At 41.4% G+C, this 18445-nt stretch overlaps 1 protein-coding gene across 1 annotated transcript in view; it reads left to right on the forward strand.

The window, feature by feature from the left end:
- The first annotated feature begins 13454 nt into the window (after nucleotides 1–13454).
- Nucleotides 13455–18445, forward strand: part of LOC118881386 (cytochrome b-c1 complex subunit 2, mitochondrial) — a 31303-nt gene continuing 26312 nt past the window's right edge. The window contains exons 1-4 of the mRNA XM_036826258.1: nucleotides 13455–13600; nucleotides 16129–16212; nucleotides 16310–16459; nucleotides 17408–17472. Of these exons, the coding sequence (XP_036682153.1) occupies nucleotides 13568–13600; nucleotides 16129–16212; nucleotides 16310–16459; nucleotides 17408–17472 (332 nt within the window). The 5' untranslated portion in view covers nucleotides 13455–13567. The remainder of the gene's footprint in view (nucleotides 13601–16128; nucleotides 16213–16309; nucleotides 16460–17407; nucleotides 17473–18445) is intronic.

Genomic DNA, 18445 nt, shown 5'->3' on the forward strand with positions numbered 1-18445 from the left:
CTTCCCCAGTAGCAGTCCCACAGACAACCCCTGGCTGTTCCAGCCATCTTACCTGGAGTCTCTGATTTTTTTTTTATACACAATATATGAAAAACCAGCTTGTACTTGGTGTGTTTTCCTACTTCCAGCCTGGAAGCACATGCAGAGCTGAGCTACATATCCAAGCTCCGCAGAAGCTCAGGTGAAGCTCTAGTCTCCGCCTGTTCCTGGGGCAGCAGGCTCCCCAGACACTTCATCCTTCCTGCCTCAGTCACCATGGAATAGTCCCTCACCATTTTGTGGCTCCTTCAATGCCACCCCAGAGGGTCTGCCCTTGAGACCTGTGAATACAAGTTAGCCTTGTGGCCAAGGTCTAAAAATTAAAATAGAGGTATGTACAAAGGGCCTGGAACTGTGGGGGGCCAGACTTGACAGATGCATTTAGAAACAGACTCGTCTACCAAGCTTCTCAATCTCTCACTTTTTCATAGGAAAAAAAATTGCAAAATGAGAGCAGTTTTCAGGGGAAGTGACAAGAGTATCATCTAAACAGGACAGAAGTGCACAAACCACCAAGTACTCCTAGGGGTCCTTCTGGCACTGACACCAGCAGGCATCACTGCTCCCCTCTACGCCTTCCCACCCACTGCAAGAGGGGTTATAGGTTACAATTTGCCCAGAAAACATGCCAACCACAAAAGCAAAACTTTAGGAAATGAGTTCTAGTAGCTGTTCCTTCTCTTGATGGAATTGTGCCAACAAAAGAAAATACGGATATTTATTTCCAGAAAACAGCACTTAAGGAGCCTTTCCAGAGGCTGTTAGGGAACCAGGATCCTAGGGCCACATCCTGAGTACATTTTGCACCCAAATTCTTTCTGGCTTAGAAGGGGTGGATGCAAAGCAACAGGCAGGCCCCAAGGAGGCCAGTTACCCTATCCTTAGGAGTCAGATCATCAGACTCAGGGATCCAGGTATGAGGGTGCAAGGTGTACCATTCACAATGATACACCAGTGCAGAATGAACAAAGCTGTATGAAGGCTTCACTTGGAATACCCTCCCTAAACACAAGAATTAGCAAATGCAGTTTTTACTCCCCGCCTCCCTCCACACACACACACAGTCTGTGTAACATTTCCCTATTCTGATGACCAGATCACCAGAGCAACAGGAGAAAACAAGTAATTTGCCGTAGGAGGAAGCTACCAAGAAGCTAAGCTAATGACCAGTGTCAAGGCTACACAGTCACATGGGACTGCTCCTAATGCCATTTAGGACTCCAGTAGGAAAGCTGAGCTTCCCCCAAATTGGGAACCGGCCCCAGTACTCAGGATCCCCTGGGCTTATCTTCTTTAGTCAGCCACCCCATAACATAAATGCTGATGCTCCCCATTTCACCCTCAGCCCTTTTCCACCAAGTCTTCTTAAATCTTATAAACCAGGCCTTATTCAATCCCTGAGATGTGTTTGTTCACTTATGTTCTGCAAGGACCTTACCATTTCCCAAACTGAAGTTGTCTTCCTTTTACTACCCCTGTATCTCGACATATGGCAACAGCAGCAGCCTAACCAGAAAACAAGAAATCCTAGCCTGTTCCATAAGGCCCAGATTTAGTCAGTCTTCCAGCTTATATCCAAACACCTTCCTTTTCAACTTCACTGCCCCCATCTGGCTTATGCCTTCATGTCTTACCCACAACAGGCCTCCTGATCTCCCTGCTTCTGGTCAACCACCTTCAAGGGCCTGAGTGATCAAAACTGATGATGGAAATGGACTCCCTTCTAACACTAGGACACCTAAGCCCCTCTTCCAGCCTGATCCTGAATGATCCATCCAACCTCTCCTATCTTCCTTTTCACATACCCCCGGATCCCAACACTACTTACACCCCATGCCCTAGCACACATTGGTCCCTTAACTCTGGACACCTTGAAACCCATCTGTCCTAGCATGCCCACAGGTGGCCTTCCTCTGGTCTCCAGTGGCACTTTCACCTACTGTCCCTGTGGGAGAGCAAACCATATTGTCATGTCTATTTTCACACAAGACTCTCCCATTAGAGTAAGCCCCATAAAAAGACATATTTTCAACCTCTGTACAGTGCCTTGCATGTGAAAAATAATAAACAGCAGTTACTGTGTATGTCTAGTGCCTGACAGAGGATTTTTTCAAAAACTTCACAGGAACCCAGTGCTTCTGAGATGGTGCCATAACTAATACTTCCCTGCACAGCAGATGCTCAAACAGAGCAGCTACAAAAACCAGGGCAGGCCTGAGGCAAAAGGTATGGTTCTAAGAAACAGCTCCCCTAAGTTGAAAGACTTCTTGGGGGCTTTATTTTTCCTTTTTATTGGAGGGGGAGGAAGGGCAAGGCTCAGAGTTCTACCAGCCACAGCACACTGGTTAAGGACACACTTCTGCAGCCAAAGGACAGATTCAAATCCCTGCTCTACCCCACTCACCAGTTATGAGACTTAAGGCCAGTTTGTACCTCAGCATCCCCATCTATAAAGTAGGGATAACAGGACATAGCTCCTCACCTAACAGCAACTGGCCCACAGCGAGCACACATTAGTGTCAACAGTGATCTCCAGGATGTTTTCGTTCCTAGCTGCTCAATGGCTTAGGCTCCTCAGTGGCCCTCAATCTGAAACAATCAACATTTTCTGCCCAAACCTCTAAGCATCACAAGACTGAAAAATGAACAAGCAGATCAATACCCAATGTTCACTGGGCCTGTGCTAATTAGAACAAAAACCCATATGCAAGACCCAGCCTTCTGTGAGTGACCTTTTTCTTAGCTCCTGGCTCAAACTGTCTACATAGAAAGTTTTATACAAAATCAGTTACCCCTTCACAGAGAAGGTGGGGGGAATGAGCAGAAAAGGAGTCTCTGCAGAACTTTAGAGCATGGCTCTAGAAGTGTGCTGCTGAAACAGCAGCATCAACGTCACCAGAGAGCTTGTGCCCCACCAAGACCTACACACGGAATTGGAACCCACCTGCTAGCCATACTGCCAAGTGATTCAGGTACGTATTCAACTTAGACACACAACGCTACAGGGAGGATTTGGCTCTGCCACCTCAGTTAGACTGCGACAGGTTTGCATAAGCCTTCTTACATAGGGATTTGCCTTGCTTTTCACTCAGGGAAAGAGTACACAGGATGGGCCTGCTTCCCCTCAAATTCTGGGAAAAAATAAAATAAAACAAACAAAAAACAGCCGTCAGGCTAGATCTAACAGACAGGTTCTTACCGTGAGCAGGCTGCTGTGAGGCCCTAAGGATCCTGCAGAAACAGCTACAGGGAATCAGCGCAATTGTGCAACACTGCCACCCTGAGGTGCGTGTGCAAGATGCTACCTAGAAAGCCTGGCTCCTGCTCCCTTCAGTTTCTTCTTCCCATACCCACCCCACCCCACCCTCCTTGGCATTCTCTACCTGGAATTGCCTAAGCTTGGTTCCCTGCTACACACAAGGAACCCCCAATCTTCGACCCTGTAGGCCAAGCTCCCTTCCTGTCTCCAATCCCCACACTGGTGGCTCTCAATCGTCCTTCCTGTTAAAGGAGCCCTTCTTGCTAGCACTATAACCCCAAGGTTTAAGGCTAAGGCCACAATCCAAGAAGCTGAGAGAGCACAATCCATCCACAGAGCACTATTCCCAGACCCAAACTCCTGAAATCCATCTGTTCCTGCCTCAAGCATATTAGGAATTTTAGTATGGCTGCGCAGGTCCCGGGCCTGAGCCCCACGTCCGCCAAAGCCTCTGAGGGTCCCGCAGTCCCAATGGACCCGAGCACCAGCCCACCCGTCCAAGCCTCTGTGGTGGCCCATGGGCCGCCCCTGACAAAGCCTCCTCTGGCCGCATGGGTCCAGGCGGGCCAAGTCCCACCACCCTCCAAAGCCTCCTCTGACTGTCCCGGCCCCTGTGGACACACCTGTGGAAGCCTGCGCCCACCTGGCCTGCACGAGCATGTGTGCTCCAGGCCAGCTTCAGGAGCAGATGCTGGTGAAAGGAACACATGCAGAGGTGGGGTTGACACAGCAGGTCCAGAGACCTACCTAGAGGTCTCGGAGGGCCTCCTGGGGAGGCGGGGATTGGATGTAGCTCACTGTAGGGGCAAGGACACTGATAGCAGAGGCACCAGGGAATTTTTCATTTTTTCAATTTTATTTTATTTTTTGCTGTTGTCCTCTTTTGTTTTGTCATTGTTTCATTTTTATTTTTTTCTAATATACTTCTTATTTTTCTTATTTTATTTTTTATTCTGTTATTGTTCTGCTCTTTTTCATTTGTTGTCTGTTTTTTTTGTTTTCTTGGTGGTGGTGGTTTGTTTTTTGATATTTTTGTGTTGTTTTCTTTTGTTATTTTTTTGCTTTGTTTTTATTTTTTTTGTTTTTGTCATTTTAGTGTTTGTCTTTTCTCTTGGCTTTTCTTTTAGTTTGTTTTTTAATTTTTATTGTTTGTTTTCTGTTTCGTTTCGTTTCTATTATTGGTTATGGTCTGGGGGCCCTCTTGTTTGTTTGGGTGTTTTGTTTTTTGCTATCCATGTTGTTTTGTTGTTGGTGGTTTGTTTTTTGTTTGCTTGGATTTGTTTTTGTTATTTGTCTCAGGTTTTGTCTGTTTTCTTTTTTTTGTTTGTGTGTTTGTTTTTGTTTGGTTGGTTTTGTTTTTATTATTTGCCTTGGGCTTTGTCTATTTTAGGGTTTTTCTGTTTGTTTGTTTGTTTTTTGCCACGCCATGTTGCTTGCAGGGTCTTGGTTCCCAGGCCGGGGGTCAGGCCTAAGCCCCTGTGGTGGGAGCACCAAGTCTGAGCCACTGGACTACCAGAGAACTTCAGGCCCCAGGAAATATTAATTGGTGTGAGCTCTCCCAGAGGTCCTCATCTCGGCACCAAGATCCAGCTCCACCCAACTGCCTGCAAGCTCCAGTGCTGGACGCCTCGGATCAAACAACCAGCAAGACAGAAACACAGCCCCACCCATCAACAAAAACGAGACGACAGAGAAACGTGTTACAGATGAAGGAGCAACGTAAAAACCTATTAGACCAAATAAATGAAGAGGAAATAGGCAATCTACCTGAAAAAGAATTCAGAGTGATGATGGTAAAGATGATCCACAATCTCGGAAATAGAATGGAGGCATGGATTGAGAAAATATAAGAAATGTTTAACAAGGACATAGAACTAAAGAACAAACAAATGGGGATGAACAACACAATAACTGAAATGAAAAATACACTAGAAGTAATCAATAGCGGAATAACTGAGGCAGAAGAATGAATAAGTGAGCTGGAGGATAGAATGGTGGAAATAACTGCTGAGGAACAGAATAAAGAAAAAAGAATGAAAAGAAATGAGGACTGTTTCAGAGACCTCTGGGAAACAGTAAATGCATGAACTTTCGAACTATAGGGGTCCCAGAAGAAGAATAGAAAGAGAAAGGGTCTGAGAAAATATTTGAAGAGATTATAGTCAAAAACGGCCCTAACATGGGAAAGGAAATAGCCACCCAAGTTCAGGAAGCACAGAGAGTCCCATACAGGATAAACCCCAGGAGAAACACACCAAGATACATATTAATCAAACTAACAAAAATTAAAGTCAAAGAAAAAATATTAAAAGCAGCAAGGGAAAAGCAACAAATGACATACAAGGGAATCCCGATAAGGTTATCAGCTGATTTTTCGGCAGAAACTCTGCAGGCCAGAAGGGAGTGGCAGGATAGATTTAAAGTGTTGAAAGGGAAAAATCTACAACCAAGATTACTCTACCCGGCAAGGATCTCATTCAGATTCGATGAAGAAATCAAAAGCTTTACCGACAAGCAAAAGTTAAGAGAATTCAGCACCACCAAACCAGCTGTACAACAAATGCTAAAGGAACTTCTCCAGGCAGGAAATACAAGAGAAGAAAAAGACCTACAAAAACAAACCCAAAACAGTTAAGAAAATGGTAACAGGAACATATGTATCAATAATTCCCTTAACTGTAAATGGATTAAACAATCCAACCAAAGACACAGACTGGCTGAATGTATACAAAAACAAGACCCATATGTACGCTGTCTACAAGAGACCCACTTCAAACCTAGGGACACATACAAACTGAAAGTAAGGGAATGGAAAAAGATATCCCATGCAAATGGAAATCAAAAGAAAGCTGGAGTACCAATACTCATATAGGACAAAACAGATTTCAAAATAAAGACTATTACAAGAGACAAGGAAGGACACTACATAATGATCAAGGGATCAATCCAAGAAGAAGATATGACAATTGTAAATATCTATGCACCCAACATAGGAGCACTTCAATACGTAAGGCAAATGCTAACAGCCATAAAAGGGGATATCTACAGTAACACAATAATAGTAGGGGACTTTAACACCCCACTTTCATCAATGGACTGATCATCCAAACAGAAAATAAATAAGGAAACACAAGCTTTTTTTTTTTAAATTTAACTTTATTTATTTTTGGCTGCGTTGGGTCTTCGTTGCTGCCTGCGTGCTTTCTCTAGTTGGAGCGAGTGGGGTCACTCTTCCGTGCAGTGCGCAGGTGTCTCATTGCAGTGGCTTCTCTTGTTGCAGAGCACAGGCTCTAAGGCGCGTGGGCTTCGGTAGTTGTGGCACATAGGTTCTACAGTGCAGGCTCAGTAGTTGTGGCGCACAGGCTTAGTTGCTCCGTGGCATGTGGGATCTTCCCGGACCAAGGCTCGAACCTGTGTCCCCTGCATTGGCAGGCAGATTCTTAACCACTGTGCCACCAGGGAAGCCCCAGGAAACACAAGCTTTAAATGACACATTAGACCAGATGGACTTAATCAATATTTATAGGACATTCCATCCAAAAACAACAGAATAAAAGTTCTTCTCAAGTGCACACAGAACATTCTCCAGGATAGATCACATCTTGGGTCACAAATCAAGCCTCAGTAAATTTAAGAAAATTGAAATCATATCAGGCATCTTTTCTGACCACAGCGCTATTAGACTAGATATCAATTACAGGAAAAAAACTGTAAAAAATACAAACACATGGAGGCTAAACAATATGCTACTAAAGAACCAAGGGATCACTGAAGAAATCAAAAATGAAATCAAAATACACCTAGAAACAAATGACAATGAAAACACGACGACCCAAAACCTATGGGATGCAGCAAAAGCAGTTCTAAGAGGGAAGTTTATAGCAATACAATCGTACCTCAAGAAACAAGAAAAATCTCAAATAAACAACCTAACCTTACACCTAAAGCAATTAGAGAGAGAAGAACAACAGCAACAAAAAACCAAGGTTAGCAGAAGGAAAGAAATCATAAAGATCAGATCAGAAATAAATAAAAAAGAAATGAACGACACAATAGCAAAGATCAATAAAACTAAAAGCTGGTTCTTTGAGAAGATGAACAAAATTGATAAACCATTAACCAGACTCATCATGAAAAAAAAGGGAGAAGACTCAAATCCATAAAATTACAAATGGGGGACTTCCCTGGTGGCACAGTGGTTAAGAATCCACCTGCCAACACAGGGTACATGAGTTGAATCCCTGGTCTGGGAAGATCCCACATGCTGTGGAGCAACTAAGCCCGTGAGCCACAACTACTGAGCCCACGTGCCACAACCACTGAAGCCTGTGTGCCTAGAGCCCATGCTCTGCAACAAGAGAATGGTTTCTCTTGCAATGCAGAAGCCGTGCACCATAACAAAGAGTAGCCCCTGCACACTGCAACTAGCGAAAGCCTGTGCGCAGCAACAAAGACCCAATGCAGCCAAAAATAAATAAATAAAATAAACAAATAAATTTATTAAAAAAAGAAGAAAAATGTTACAAGAGACAAGGAAGTACACTACATAATGATCAAGGGATCAATCCCAGAAGAAGATATAAAAATTATAAATACATATGCACCCAACATAGGAGCACCTCAATACATAAGGCAAATGCTATAAAACAGCAATAAAACAGCTATAAAAGAGGAAATCGACAGTAACACAATAATAGTGGGGGACTTTAACACCTCACTTACTCCAATGGACAGATCATCCAGACAGAAAATTAATAATGAAACACAAGCTTTAAATGACACAAGAGACCAGATGGACTTAACCAATATTTATAGGACATTCCATCCAAAAATAACAGAATAGAATTTCTTCTCAAGTGCACACATAACATTCTCCAGGATAGATCACATCTTGGGTCACAAATCAAGCTTCAGTAAATTTAAGAAAACTGAAATCATATCAAGTGTCTTTTCCAACCACAAATCTATGAGACTAGAAATCAATTATAGGGAAGAAAAAGTAAAAAACACAAACACATGGAGGCTAACCAATATGTTACTAAATAACCAAGAGATCAATCAAGAAATCAAAGAGGAAACCAGAAAATACCTAGAGACAAATGACAATGAAAACACGACAATCCAAAACCTATAGGATGCAGCAAAAGCAGTTCTAAGAGGGAAGTTTATAGCAATGCCTCAAGAAAAAAGAAAAATCTCAAATAAACAATCTAACCTTACACCTAAAGCAACTAGAGAAAGAAGAACAAACAAAACCCAAAGTTAGTACAAGGAAGGAAATCATAAAGATCAGAGCAGAAATAAATGAAATAGAAACAAAGAAAACAACAGCAAAGATCAATAAAACTAAAAGCTGGTTCTTTGAGAAGAAAAACAAAATTGATAAACCTTTAGCCACACTCATCAAGAAAGAGGGAGAGGACTCAAATCAACAAAATGAGAAATGAAAAAGGAGAAGTTACAACAGACACTGCAGAATACAAAGCATCCTAAGACACTACTACAAGCAACTCTATGCCAATAAAATGGACAACCTGGAAGAAATGGACAAATTCTTAGAAAGGTATAACCTTCCAAGACTGAACCAGGAAGAAATAGAAAATATGAACAGACCAATCACAAGTAATAAAATTGAAACTGTGATTAAAAATCTTCCAACAGGGCTTCCCTGGTGGCGCAGTGGTTGAGAATCTGCCTGCCAATGCAGGCGACACGGGTTCGAGCCCTGGTCTGGGAAGATCCCACATGCCACGGAGCAACTGGGCCCGTGAGCCACAATTACTGAGCCTGCGCGTCTGGAGCCTGTGCTCCGCAACAAGAGAGGCCGCGATAGTGAGAGGCCTGCGCACCGCGATGAAGAGTGGTCCCCACTTGCCACAACTAGAGAAAGCCCTCGCACAGAAACGAAGACCCAACACAGCCATAAATAAATAAATAAAAAATAAATAAATAAATAAATAAAAATTAAAAAAAAAAAAAAAAAAATCTTCCAACAAACGAAAGTCCAGGACCAGATGGCTTCACAGGTGAATTCTATCATTTAGAGAAGAGCTAACAGCCATCCTTCTCAAACTCTTCTAAAAAACTGCGGAGGAAGGAACACTCCCAAACTCATTCTACAAGGCCACCATCACCCTGATACCAAAACCAGACAGAGATACTACAAAAGAAGAAAATTACAGACCAATATCACTGATGAATATAGATGCAAAAATCCTCAACAAAATACTATCAAACAGAATCCAACAACACATTAAAAGGATCATACACCATGATCAAGTGGGATTTATCCCAGGGGTGCAAGGATTCTTCAATATATGCGAATCAATCAATGTGACACACCATATTAACAAACTGAATAATAAAAACCATACGATCATCTCATAGATGCAGAAAAAGCTTTTGACAAAATTCAACACCCATTTATGATAAAAACTCTCCAGAAAGTGGGCAGAGGGAACCTACCTCAACATAATAAAGGCCATATACGACAAGCCCACAGCAAACATCATTCTCAAAGGTGAAAAACTGAAAGCATTTCCACTAAGATCAGGAACAAGAGAAGGATGTCCACTCTCACCACTGTTATTCAACAGTTTTGGAAGTCCTAGCCACGGCAATCAGAGAAGAAAAAGAAACAAAAGGAATACAAATTGGTAAAGAAGAAGGACAACTGTCACTTTTTGTAGATGACATGATACTATACATAGAGAATCCTAAAGATGTCACCAGAAAACTGCTAGAGCTAATGAATGAATTTAGTAAAGTTGCAGGATACAAAATTAATGAACAGAAATCTCTTGCAGTCCTATACACTAATGATGAAAAATCTGAAAGAGAAATTAAGGAAACACTCCCATTCACCACTGCAACAAAAAGAATAAAATACCTAGGAATAAACTTACCTAAGGAGGTAAAGGACCTGTACTCAGGAAACTATAAGACACTGATGAAAGAAATCAAAGATGACACAAACAGATGGAGAGATATACCATGTTCTTGGATTGGAAAAATCAATATTGTGAAAATGACTATACTACCCAAAGCAATCTACAGATTCAATGCAATCCCTATCAAATTACCAATGGCATTTTTAACAGAACTGGAACAAAAAATCTTAAAATTTGTATGGAGACACAAAAGACCCTGAATAGCAAAGGCAATCTTGAGGGAAAAAAACGGAGCTGGAGGAATCAGACTCCCTCACTTCAGACTATACTACAAAGCTACAGCAATCAAGACAATATGGTCCTGACAAAAAACAGAAATATAGATCAATGGAACAGGATAGAAAGCCCAGAGGTAAACCCACGCACCTATGGTCAACTAATCTATGACAAAGGAGGCAAGGATATACAATGGAGAAAAGACAGTCTCTTCAATAAGTGGTGCTGGGAAAACTGGACAGCTACATGTAAAAGAATGAAATTAGAACACTCCCTAACACCATACACAAAAATAAACTCAAAATGGATTAGAGACCTAAATGTAAGACCAGACACTATAAAACTGTTAGAGAAAAACATAGGTAGAACACTCTTTGACATAAATCACAGCAAGATCTTTTTTGACCCACCTCCTAGAGTAATGGAAATAAAAACAAAAATAAACAAATGGGACCTAATGAAACTTAAAAGCTTTTGCACAGCAAAGGAAACTATAAACAAGACGAAAAGACAAACCTCACAATGGGAGAAAATATTTGCAAACGAATGAACGGACAAAGGATTAATCTCCAAAATATATAAATAGCTCATGCAGCTCAATGTTAAAAACACAAACAACCCAATCAAAAAATGGGCAGAAGACCTAAATAGACATCTCTCCAAAGAAGACATACAGATGGCAAAGAGGCACATGAAAAGGTGCTCAACATCACTAATTATTAGAGAAATGCAAATCAAGACTACATGAGGTATCACCTCACACAGGTTAGAATGGGCATCATCAGAAAATCTATAAACAACAAATGCTGGAGAGGGTGTGGAGAAAAGGGAACCCTCTTGTACTGTTGGTGGGAATGTAAATTGATACAGCCACTATGGAGAACAGTACGGAGGTTCCTTAAAAAACTAAAACTAGAATTACCATATGATCCAGCAATCCTACTACAGGGCATAACCCAGAGAAAACCATAATTCAAAAAGACACATACACCCCAATGTTCACTGCAGCACTATTTACAATAACCAGGTCATGGAAGCAACCTAAATTCCCATCGACAGACGAATGGATAAAGAAGTTGTGGTACATATATACAATGGAATATTACTCAGCCATAAAAAGGAACGAAATTGGGTGATTTATAGAGATGTGGATGGACCTAGAGACTGTCATACAGAGTGAAGTAAGTCAGAAAGAGAAAAACAAATATCATATAATAACACACATATGTGGAATCTAGAAAAATGGTACAGATGAACCGGTTTGCAAGGCAGAAATAGAGACACAGATGTAGAGAACAAACGTATGGACACCAAGGGGGGAAAGTGGGGGAGAGTGGTGGGATTAAAAAATTTTAAAAAGTACTGGAGACAGAGATTTGTATGCCATGTTAATCAATTTGAACTTTATCCTGAAAAACATGGGAAATCATTGAAAAAGTTTAAGCAGGTGGGTGACTTGATCAGCAAAATGTTTCTCAAACTTCACTCATTATAACACCTTCATGATTTTTGCCTTATCTTCATATCACCTGTAGTTAATTTACTTAATGTTGTTTAAACCAACCTTTTATTCTTCTACAAACGTATGTCAAGAGGAAACTCATTACCACTATTGCTTGCCATAATAAACATTCAAAATAAATACATAACTATTAAAGTAGAACAATGTTCATTTATGTACCAACTTTAAATCATCTCCTGCACCACTATGTAACTCTACCACAGTTTTGTGCCAGATTCTTAAAGTCTGTTTGTTTTAATATATTTTGGCCGCACCACCCATGGCTTGCGGGATCTCTGTTCCTGACCAAGGACTGAACCCATGACAGCGCCGAATCTTAACCGCTAGGCCACCAGGGAACTCCTGCCGGATTCTTAATGACCGGGTCTTAGATGTCACCTGGAATCTCCTGTTAGAGAACCACTTGTAAGTGTGAAGAAATTCAGACACAGGCCGAGGGCATAAATTTTGTCTATGCTCTGTAACGCCTACAACCAGCCCTTATGAAATTTTAATGTGCATACGAATCACCTCGGGACCTTGTAAAACTCAGATTTTGATCCATTATGTAATCTGAAGATTCTGCATTTCTAACAAACCCCTAAATGACATTAATGTTGGTTTCCCAACCACGCAACGTTGCAAGGTACGAGATTATACGTCCCTGAAGGGGAGGGACCGTGCCTTAATCTTTAGTATAGTGTCTGGCACAGGCAACTTATTAGCTAGCACTCGTTGAAGACAGCACAGAATTTTCTTCCCACAAAAGCAGTCACGTGACTCTCCATATGCAGGCTTCAGATCATAAGTCTCTCTCACATACACACCACTGCTATTCAAAACATTTTAATTTTTCTAAGACAAAACTATATTTCAGTTTTTATTTTCTACGTAATCTCTGCCTAGAATATAAACTCCATGAGACCAGAGACCTTAGTCGTAAGTATTTCCTAGGTTTCGGTCTCGCCTATGTGTGTCCCCGGCCTGGTCTGGGAGTTAGAGCGGCGAATTCATTGGACAAGGGCTCTGTTCCTATGGAGCTAATGAGCTAGTGAGGACCTCACCAAGCAAGAGGCGATCACACCCGGCTTCAAAGCCTATGTCTCTGCAGAAGGGCAGATAGGGAGAAGTCTCCTAAAGCCGCCGGCTTCCACGGTGCAGGAAGTCTTCAAGTTCAGAAGGCTGGAGCCCAGAGACCGCGGGTGGAATCCGGCGAACCGGGGCTCTTTCATTGGACAGCCCGGATCGGAAGAATCCAAAGGGGAGGGGGGGGGGTGCGATGGGCTGTCGCAGACGTAGTCAGAAGAGGATTACAGAGCGGATATCCGGGTCAGAAAGAGAACCCCAAAAGCGGTAACTTAAATTATCTTCTGAAAACTGCGTTACGAAATTATGCGTCTCCCTATCCTGCGTCTTGGAGGAGTTGGACTGTTCCAACCTCCTCCGAGGAGCAGTAGAGTGCGGTCGGTCGTATAGAGAGTACCCTCACGTAGGAGGCGTGGGAAAGAGTGTCGCGGGGCAGTCTGGGCCGCTCCCGCCGTCGGCCGCCATCTTGCTTTACTCTAAGGAGGCCGTGACCGCGGGTCAGAGCAATCTTGAGCCATGAAGCTAATAGCCAGAGCCGGATCCCTCTCGGTGAGCACAGCTGGCGGGCTTGGGGGAGGGTGGGGAAGCAGATTGTCAGCAAGGTCATACGGACTGGAGGTGCCTGGTTTGGGGTCCCGGGGCCTTGGGTTTTGTTCTGCCCTTCAGGTGAATCCTGCCGGCCAAGTGGGCTGCAGGCTGGGTGGATCGGGCGTTGGAAGGCCAGCTCGTGCTCTGAGCAGAGGAGACTTAATGCTGGAAAACCTGAAGAGAGGGGGAGGGCTTAAGAGCGGAGGTGCAGCGACTCGGGTGGAGACACCTTTGAAGGTCACTGGTGCACTTGGCGTGCAGAAGGAGGCCGGCGTAGACCTAGTCCCCCATCCCTAACCTATCAACTGCGGCCTCTGCTTCTTGGCATATCACGGAGCATCAGCTTCCCCAACGGTTAAGTGGACTTATGAGTGAAATCATAAGGAAGAAATGAGCTAATGCCTTTATAGCTTTTTTCACTGTGTCTGGAACTTGATTGTTACTGTGGTGTCCTGGCTGTATAAAGTGTGCTTTTCTTGATCTCTTGTTAGAATTTATCCAGGAGCGTTTCTTGGCGTGCCTTCTAGAGCTTTTTAAGGCTCCTCCTTCAAGCCCGAGTGAAACACAGCTCTCGCTTGGGGAAAACTCCTCTAGGGTCAGTGTTATATCATTGTGAACCGGTGGTTGTCAAGGGGGCACAGTCTCAGTCTCTGAGATTAAAAAAGTTCAGCGAGGCCGATTTTGCCCCCCAGGGGACAGTTGGCAATGTATCTAGAGACATTTTTGGTTGTAACAGCCTGGGGGGGAGTGCTACTGCTGAACATCCTACGGTGTACAAAGCCACCCACAACAAAGAATTTTCCAGCCCAAAGTGCCAAGAGTACCTGGGTTACTGAGAAACCTAGTAACCTGCTAGAAGGAGGTGCAGAAGACTGGGGAATGGAGTTTCCCTGTGCTTAATGTTTAAATAGATAAAATATGAATTATACAAATGGCTGTAATTTAGGCTGGAATTCTCTTACCCTTCTTAGCACCCCTAGACTAACCAGTGATTAATAACCCTTGGAGAGAAGCCCGGTTAGACTGGCAAAAGGCCCCAAAAGGTCTTCCTCCATTGCATCCATCCCCACCTTCCAGTAGAAAAAAAGAACTCAAAGATAACAGAGTTGAAGAGGACCAATGTAAACAAATTGCAATAAGCTTGAAAGCAATTGTTGTTTCTACTTATAACACTTATTTTACATAAGAATAAATTTATACATCTTTTGTTATTTAAACAAAATAGTAGTTGTATGGACAATTACTGGGATAATTCTTTCAACAGATTTGAATGGGACAAATTATAGGAAGTACCTAACCAACAAAGTATCACTGTTCAGGCACATTTGAGAGGAGAGCACCAAAATGTACCTTAGCAATGGAACTATGGATTATTTGAACTGCTGTGCCCATGTATCTTAAATTTTTTACTTTCTGGAAAATGAAAAGCTAGAATCAATAGTAGGGTTAACTATACCACACCCAGGAAATGAAATTGATGATGATAAAGCAAAGCTAATTGGAATTTATAATTTGAAAGCACTAACAGCAAATGAAAACTAGGAACTAGCTTATCGATAGTATAGCACTGATGCTGAATGCACAACAAACAGCTGTCCTGGACAACACGGAGTAGAGGCATTGCAGCCTCTGAGGGGGGTCCTTGGGAAACTCTAGCAGCATGTTCATTTGATCCTGGGAGTACCAACTCAACATCTCTACTAGTAACCTTAAGATCCTTAGACATAATCAAAATGCATTCTGTGGCATTGTATATCATTTGCCAAAAAAAAACTGAATAAAGTTATGCATTTTGGATCCATTATCTGACATTTAAGAGGAGCCCTTTACCCTTCCAGTGGCTGCATATTATATATACTGAGAATCTACTATGGATGAAGCTATTGTTAATCTCAGGGTATATTAGTCAAAGAAGATAAAACCTTTGGTTGTGTAGTCTTAATGTAGCACAGAAGAGAGTGAAGATACTATGGGAAATATTGGGGGCTGGAGGACATTTTCTTTGATATACTTTGTCTTTTTTAAAGATTACTAAACTGATTAAGGAAATGAAGTCATATTGGAAAATAGACTAAAAAGATGAGACTCTTTGGGCAGATAAGGGAAGCAATAATGCTGAAATCTATAAAAGGGTATGAATGTGGCTATTCCACACTTTTTCCAAAAATTCCGAAGCATTAGAGCTAGAAAGGACCACTTGAAGTTTTAATAAGGTAGTTAAAAGGTAAAAGAAAATACAGTAATTCTTTACATAGTACGAAATGAACATGTTCAACTCAGTATTCCTTCAGGCTTTACAAATCACAAATAACTAGAGATTTAAGAGTGGCATGGGTAAACTGGTGGGTAGTAATTTCATAGTAAAGTTAATCAGCTAAATCCTCCCATGGAGTTCTTTTACCACTGAACACCCTCTATTGCTTGGGCCCACTTGGATACAATGCACTATTCTTTTGAGAAATGTGGTAACCTGTCTTTTTTGTGTTTAGAGATTTTATTCCCTCAAAGTTGCTCCCAAAGCTAAAGCCACAACTGCCCCTGCAGGAGCGCCTCCACATCCTCAGGACCTTGAGGTTAGTCCCACTGAGTTGCTCACTGGACACATATGTGCCTTACTGTCCTTGGTAATATAAAGACATTAATCACATCCCTACTTTATTTTAAATACAGTTTACCAAATTACCAAATGGTTTAGTGATTGCTTCTCTCGAAAACTATGCTCCTGCATCAAGAATTGGTTTGTTCATTAGAGCAGGCAGCAGATATGAGGACTCCAACAATTTAGGAACCTCTCATTTGCTTCGTCTTGCATCCAGTTTGGTAAGCATCTTTACTACCTCAATATGTTTAGAAATCTGTGGCACCTTGGTCCTACAGAAAAGAAAAACTAAAAGCAACATCCCTATATTAGTTTCCTGGAGCTGCCATAACAAATTACTGCAAACAGGGTGGCTTAAACAACAGGAATTTATCCTCTCACAGTTCTAGAAGCTAGAAGTCAAAGTCAGGGTGTCAGTAGAGCCGTGCTCCCTCTAAAGGCTCTAGGAAGAATCTTGCCTTGTCTCTCCTAGCTTCTGGTGGTTGCCAGCAATCCTTGGCATTCCTTGGCTTGCAGCTGCATCATTCCAGTATCTGCCCCTGTTCTCACATGGCCCTCTCTGTGTCTAAATATCCCTCTTATTGAATTTTTCCAGTCATATTAGATTTAGGGCCCACTCTAATCCAGCATGACCTCATTTTAAATGTTTATGTCTGCAAAGGCTATTTCCAAATAAGGTCACATTTGCAGGTTCTGGGTGGACATGAATTTGGGGGACACTTTCAACCTAGTACAGTCCCCTAATGTATCATGAAAAACCACAGGATATTTACCATAGAGAAGCATTAAATTAGTGTCCATCCAAATGTTAGTGCTAGAGCATAAGAAATCAGTAAAAAACAAAATTTTTAATTTTAAAAAAGAAGTGCCAGAAACGGAAAGAAAATTACTCTTTCTCATATGCAGATCTCTTTCAGAATAAATGGATGAATCCAGTAAGCTTGTATTTGATAATGGAACTTTTACCTAAACGTACTTTATATAAAAATCTATACTTGTGCTTTTTGGTCAACTTTGTTTTATAATTCTTAAACTAAAAAGGATTCACTATTCGGTTAGCGTTCCTTTTGAATTTAATGAGAATTAGACTTTAGATTTTGACATAAAGTGATGTTTGGCAAGCTTAGCATTAAAAAACTACTAAAAACAATTGTTTTTTCATTTCTAAGACTACAAAAGGAGCTTCATCTTTCAAGATAACCCGTGGAATTGAAGCAGTTGGTGGCAAATTAAGGTTTGTTAAAAATAAGTAATCGGAAATAGTGAAAACACCAGAAGATAATCAATTGTAAAGGAACTTCTCTCTGTTATCAAGGTGGTTAACAATTTCTTAAGGCACAAGAAGGAAAAGCCTGATGAATTTGACTGCATAAAATGTAAAACATCTTTATGCAAGTAACTAGGAATAGATATTTGCAACATATGTAACATGGAGAGGATTATTTGGAAAAATAAAAAACTACAAATTAGGAAAAAACAACCAAAGAGTAAATGGACAGGCAGAGGAGAGGAACAGGCTGTTCCCAGAAGAGGAAGCCAGAAACAATGATCTTTACTTATAATCAACAGTGTGATACCATTTTATACTGCTGGTGGGAATATAAATTGATACATCTACATAGGAAAGAATCAAGGAATATCTATTAATATTGAAAATGAGCATATTCTACAACCTAACAGTTTTTAATCCACATGCACAAAGGGATTCTTTATCGTTACTGAGACCGGAAACAATCTAAATGCCTATCTTTAAAGAGATGGATAAGTGAAGTATGATGTAGTAATATGCTGGGACTACTACACAGCAGTTAAGGAATGAACTCAATCTGTTTCAACATAGCAGACTTAAAAACAAAATGTTTTGTGGAAAAACAAGTTTCAAGATTTTTTTAAGGTATGAGGTTTTTAACAAAATAATATGTAATGCCTATGATTATGTTTGTCTCTAGAGTGGGAGAAAGTGTAAGAGTTAGCCTGGGAATGGTACAAAGAGATCTGCAACTTTAAAGTTGCCCTTTTTTTTTAAGTTGTGGTAAAATATACTTAATGTAAAATTTACCATCTTTTATTGTATAGTTCTATGGCAATAAGTGTCATTAAGCAACCATCACCACCACCCATGTCCAGAATGTTTTCATCTTCCCCAACTGAAACTCTGTAGCTATTAAACACTAACTCCCCATTCCCCTCTTCCCCCCGGCCCCAGG

The sequence above is a fragment of the Balaenoptera musculus genome, chromosome 15 (genome assembly GCF_009873245.2).
Source record: "Balaenoptera musculus isolate JJ_BM4_2016_0621 chromosome 15, mBalMus1.pri.v3, whole genome shotgun sequence".
Taxonomy (NCBI): domain Eukaryota; kingdom Metazoa; phylum Chordata; class Mammalia; order Artiodactyla; family Balaenopteridae; genus Balaenoptera; species Balaenoptera musculus.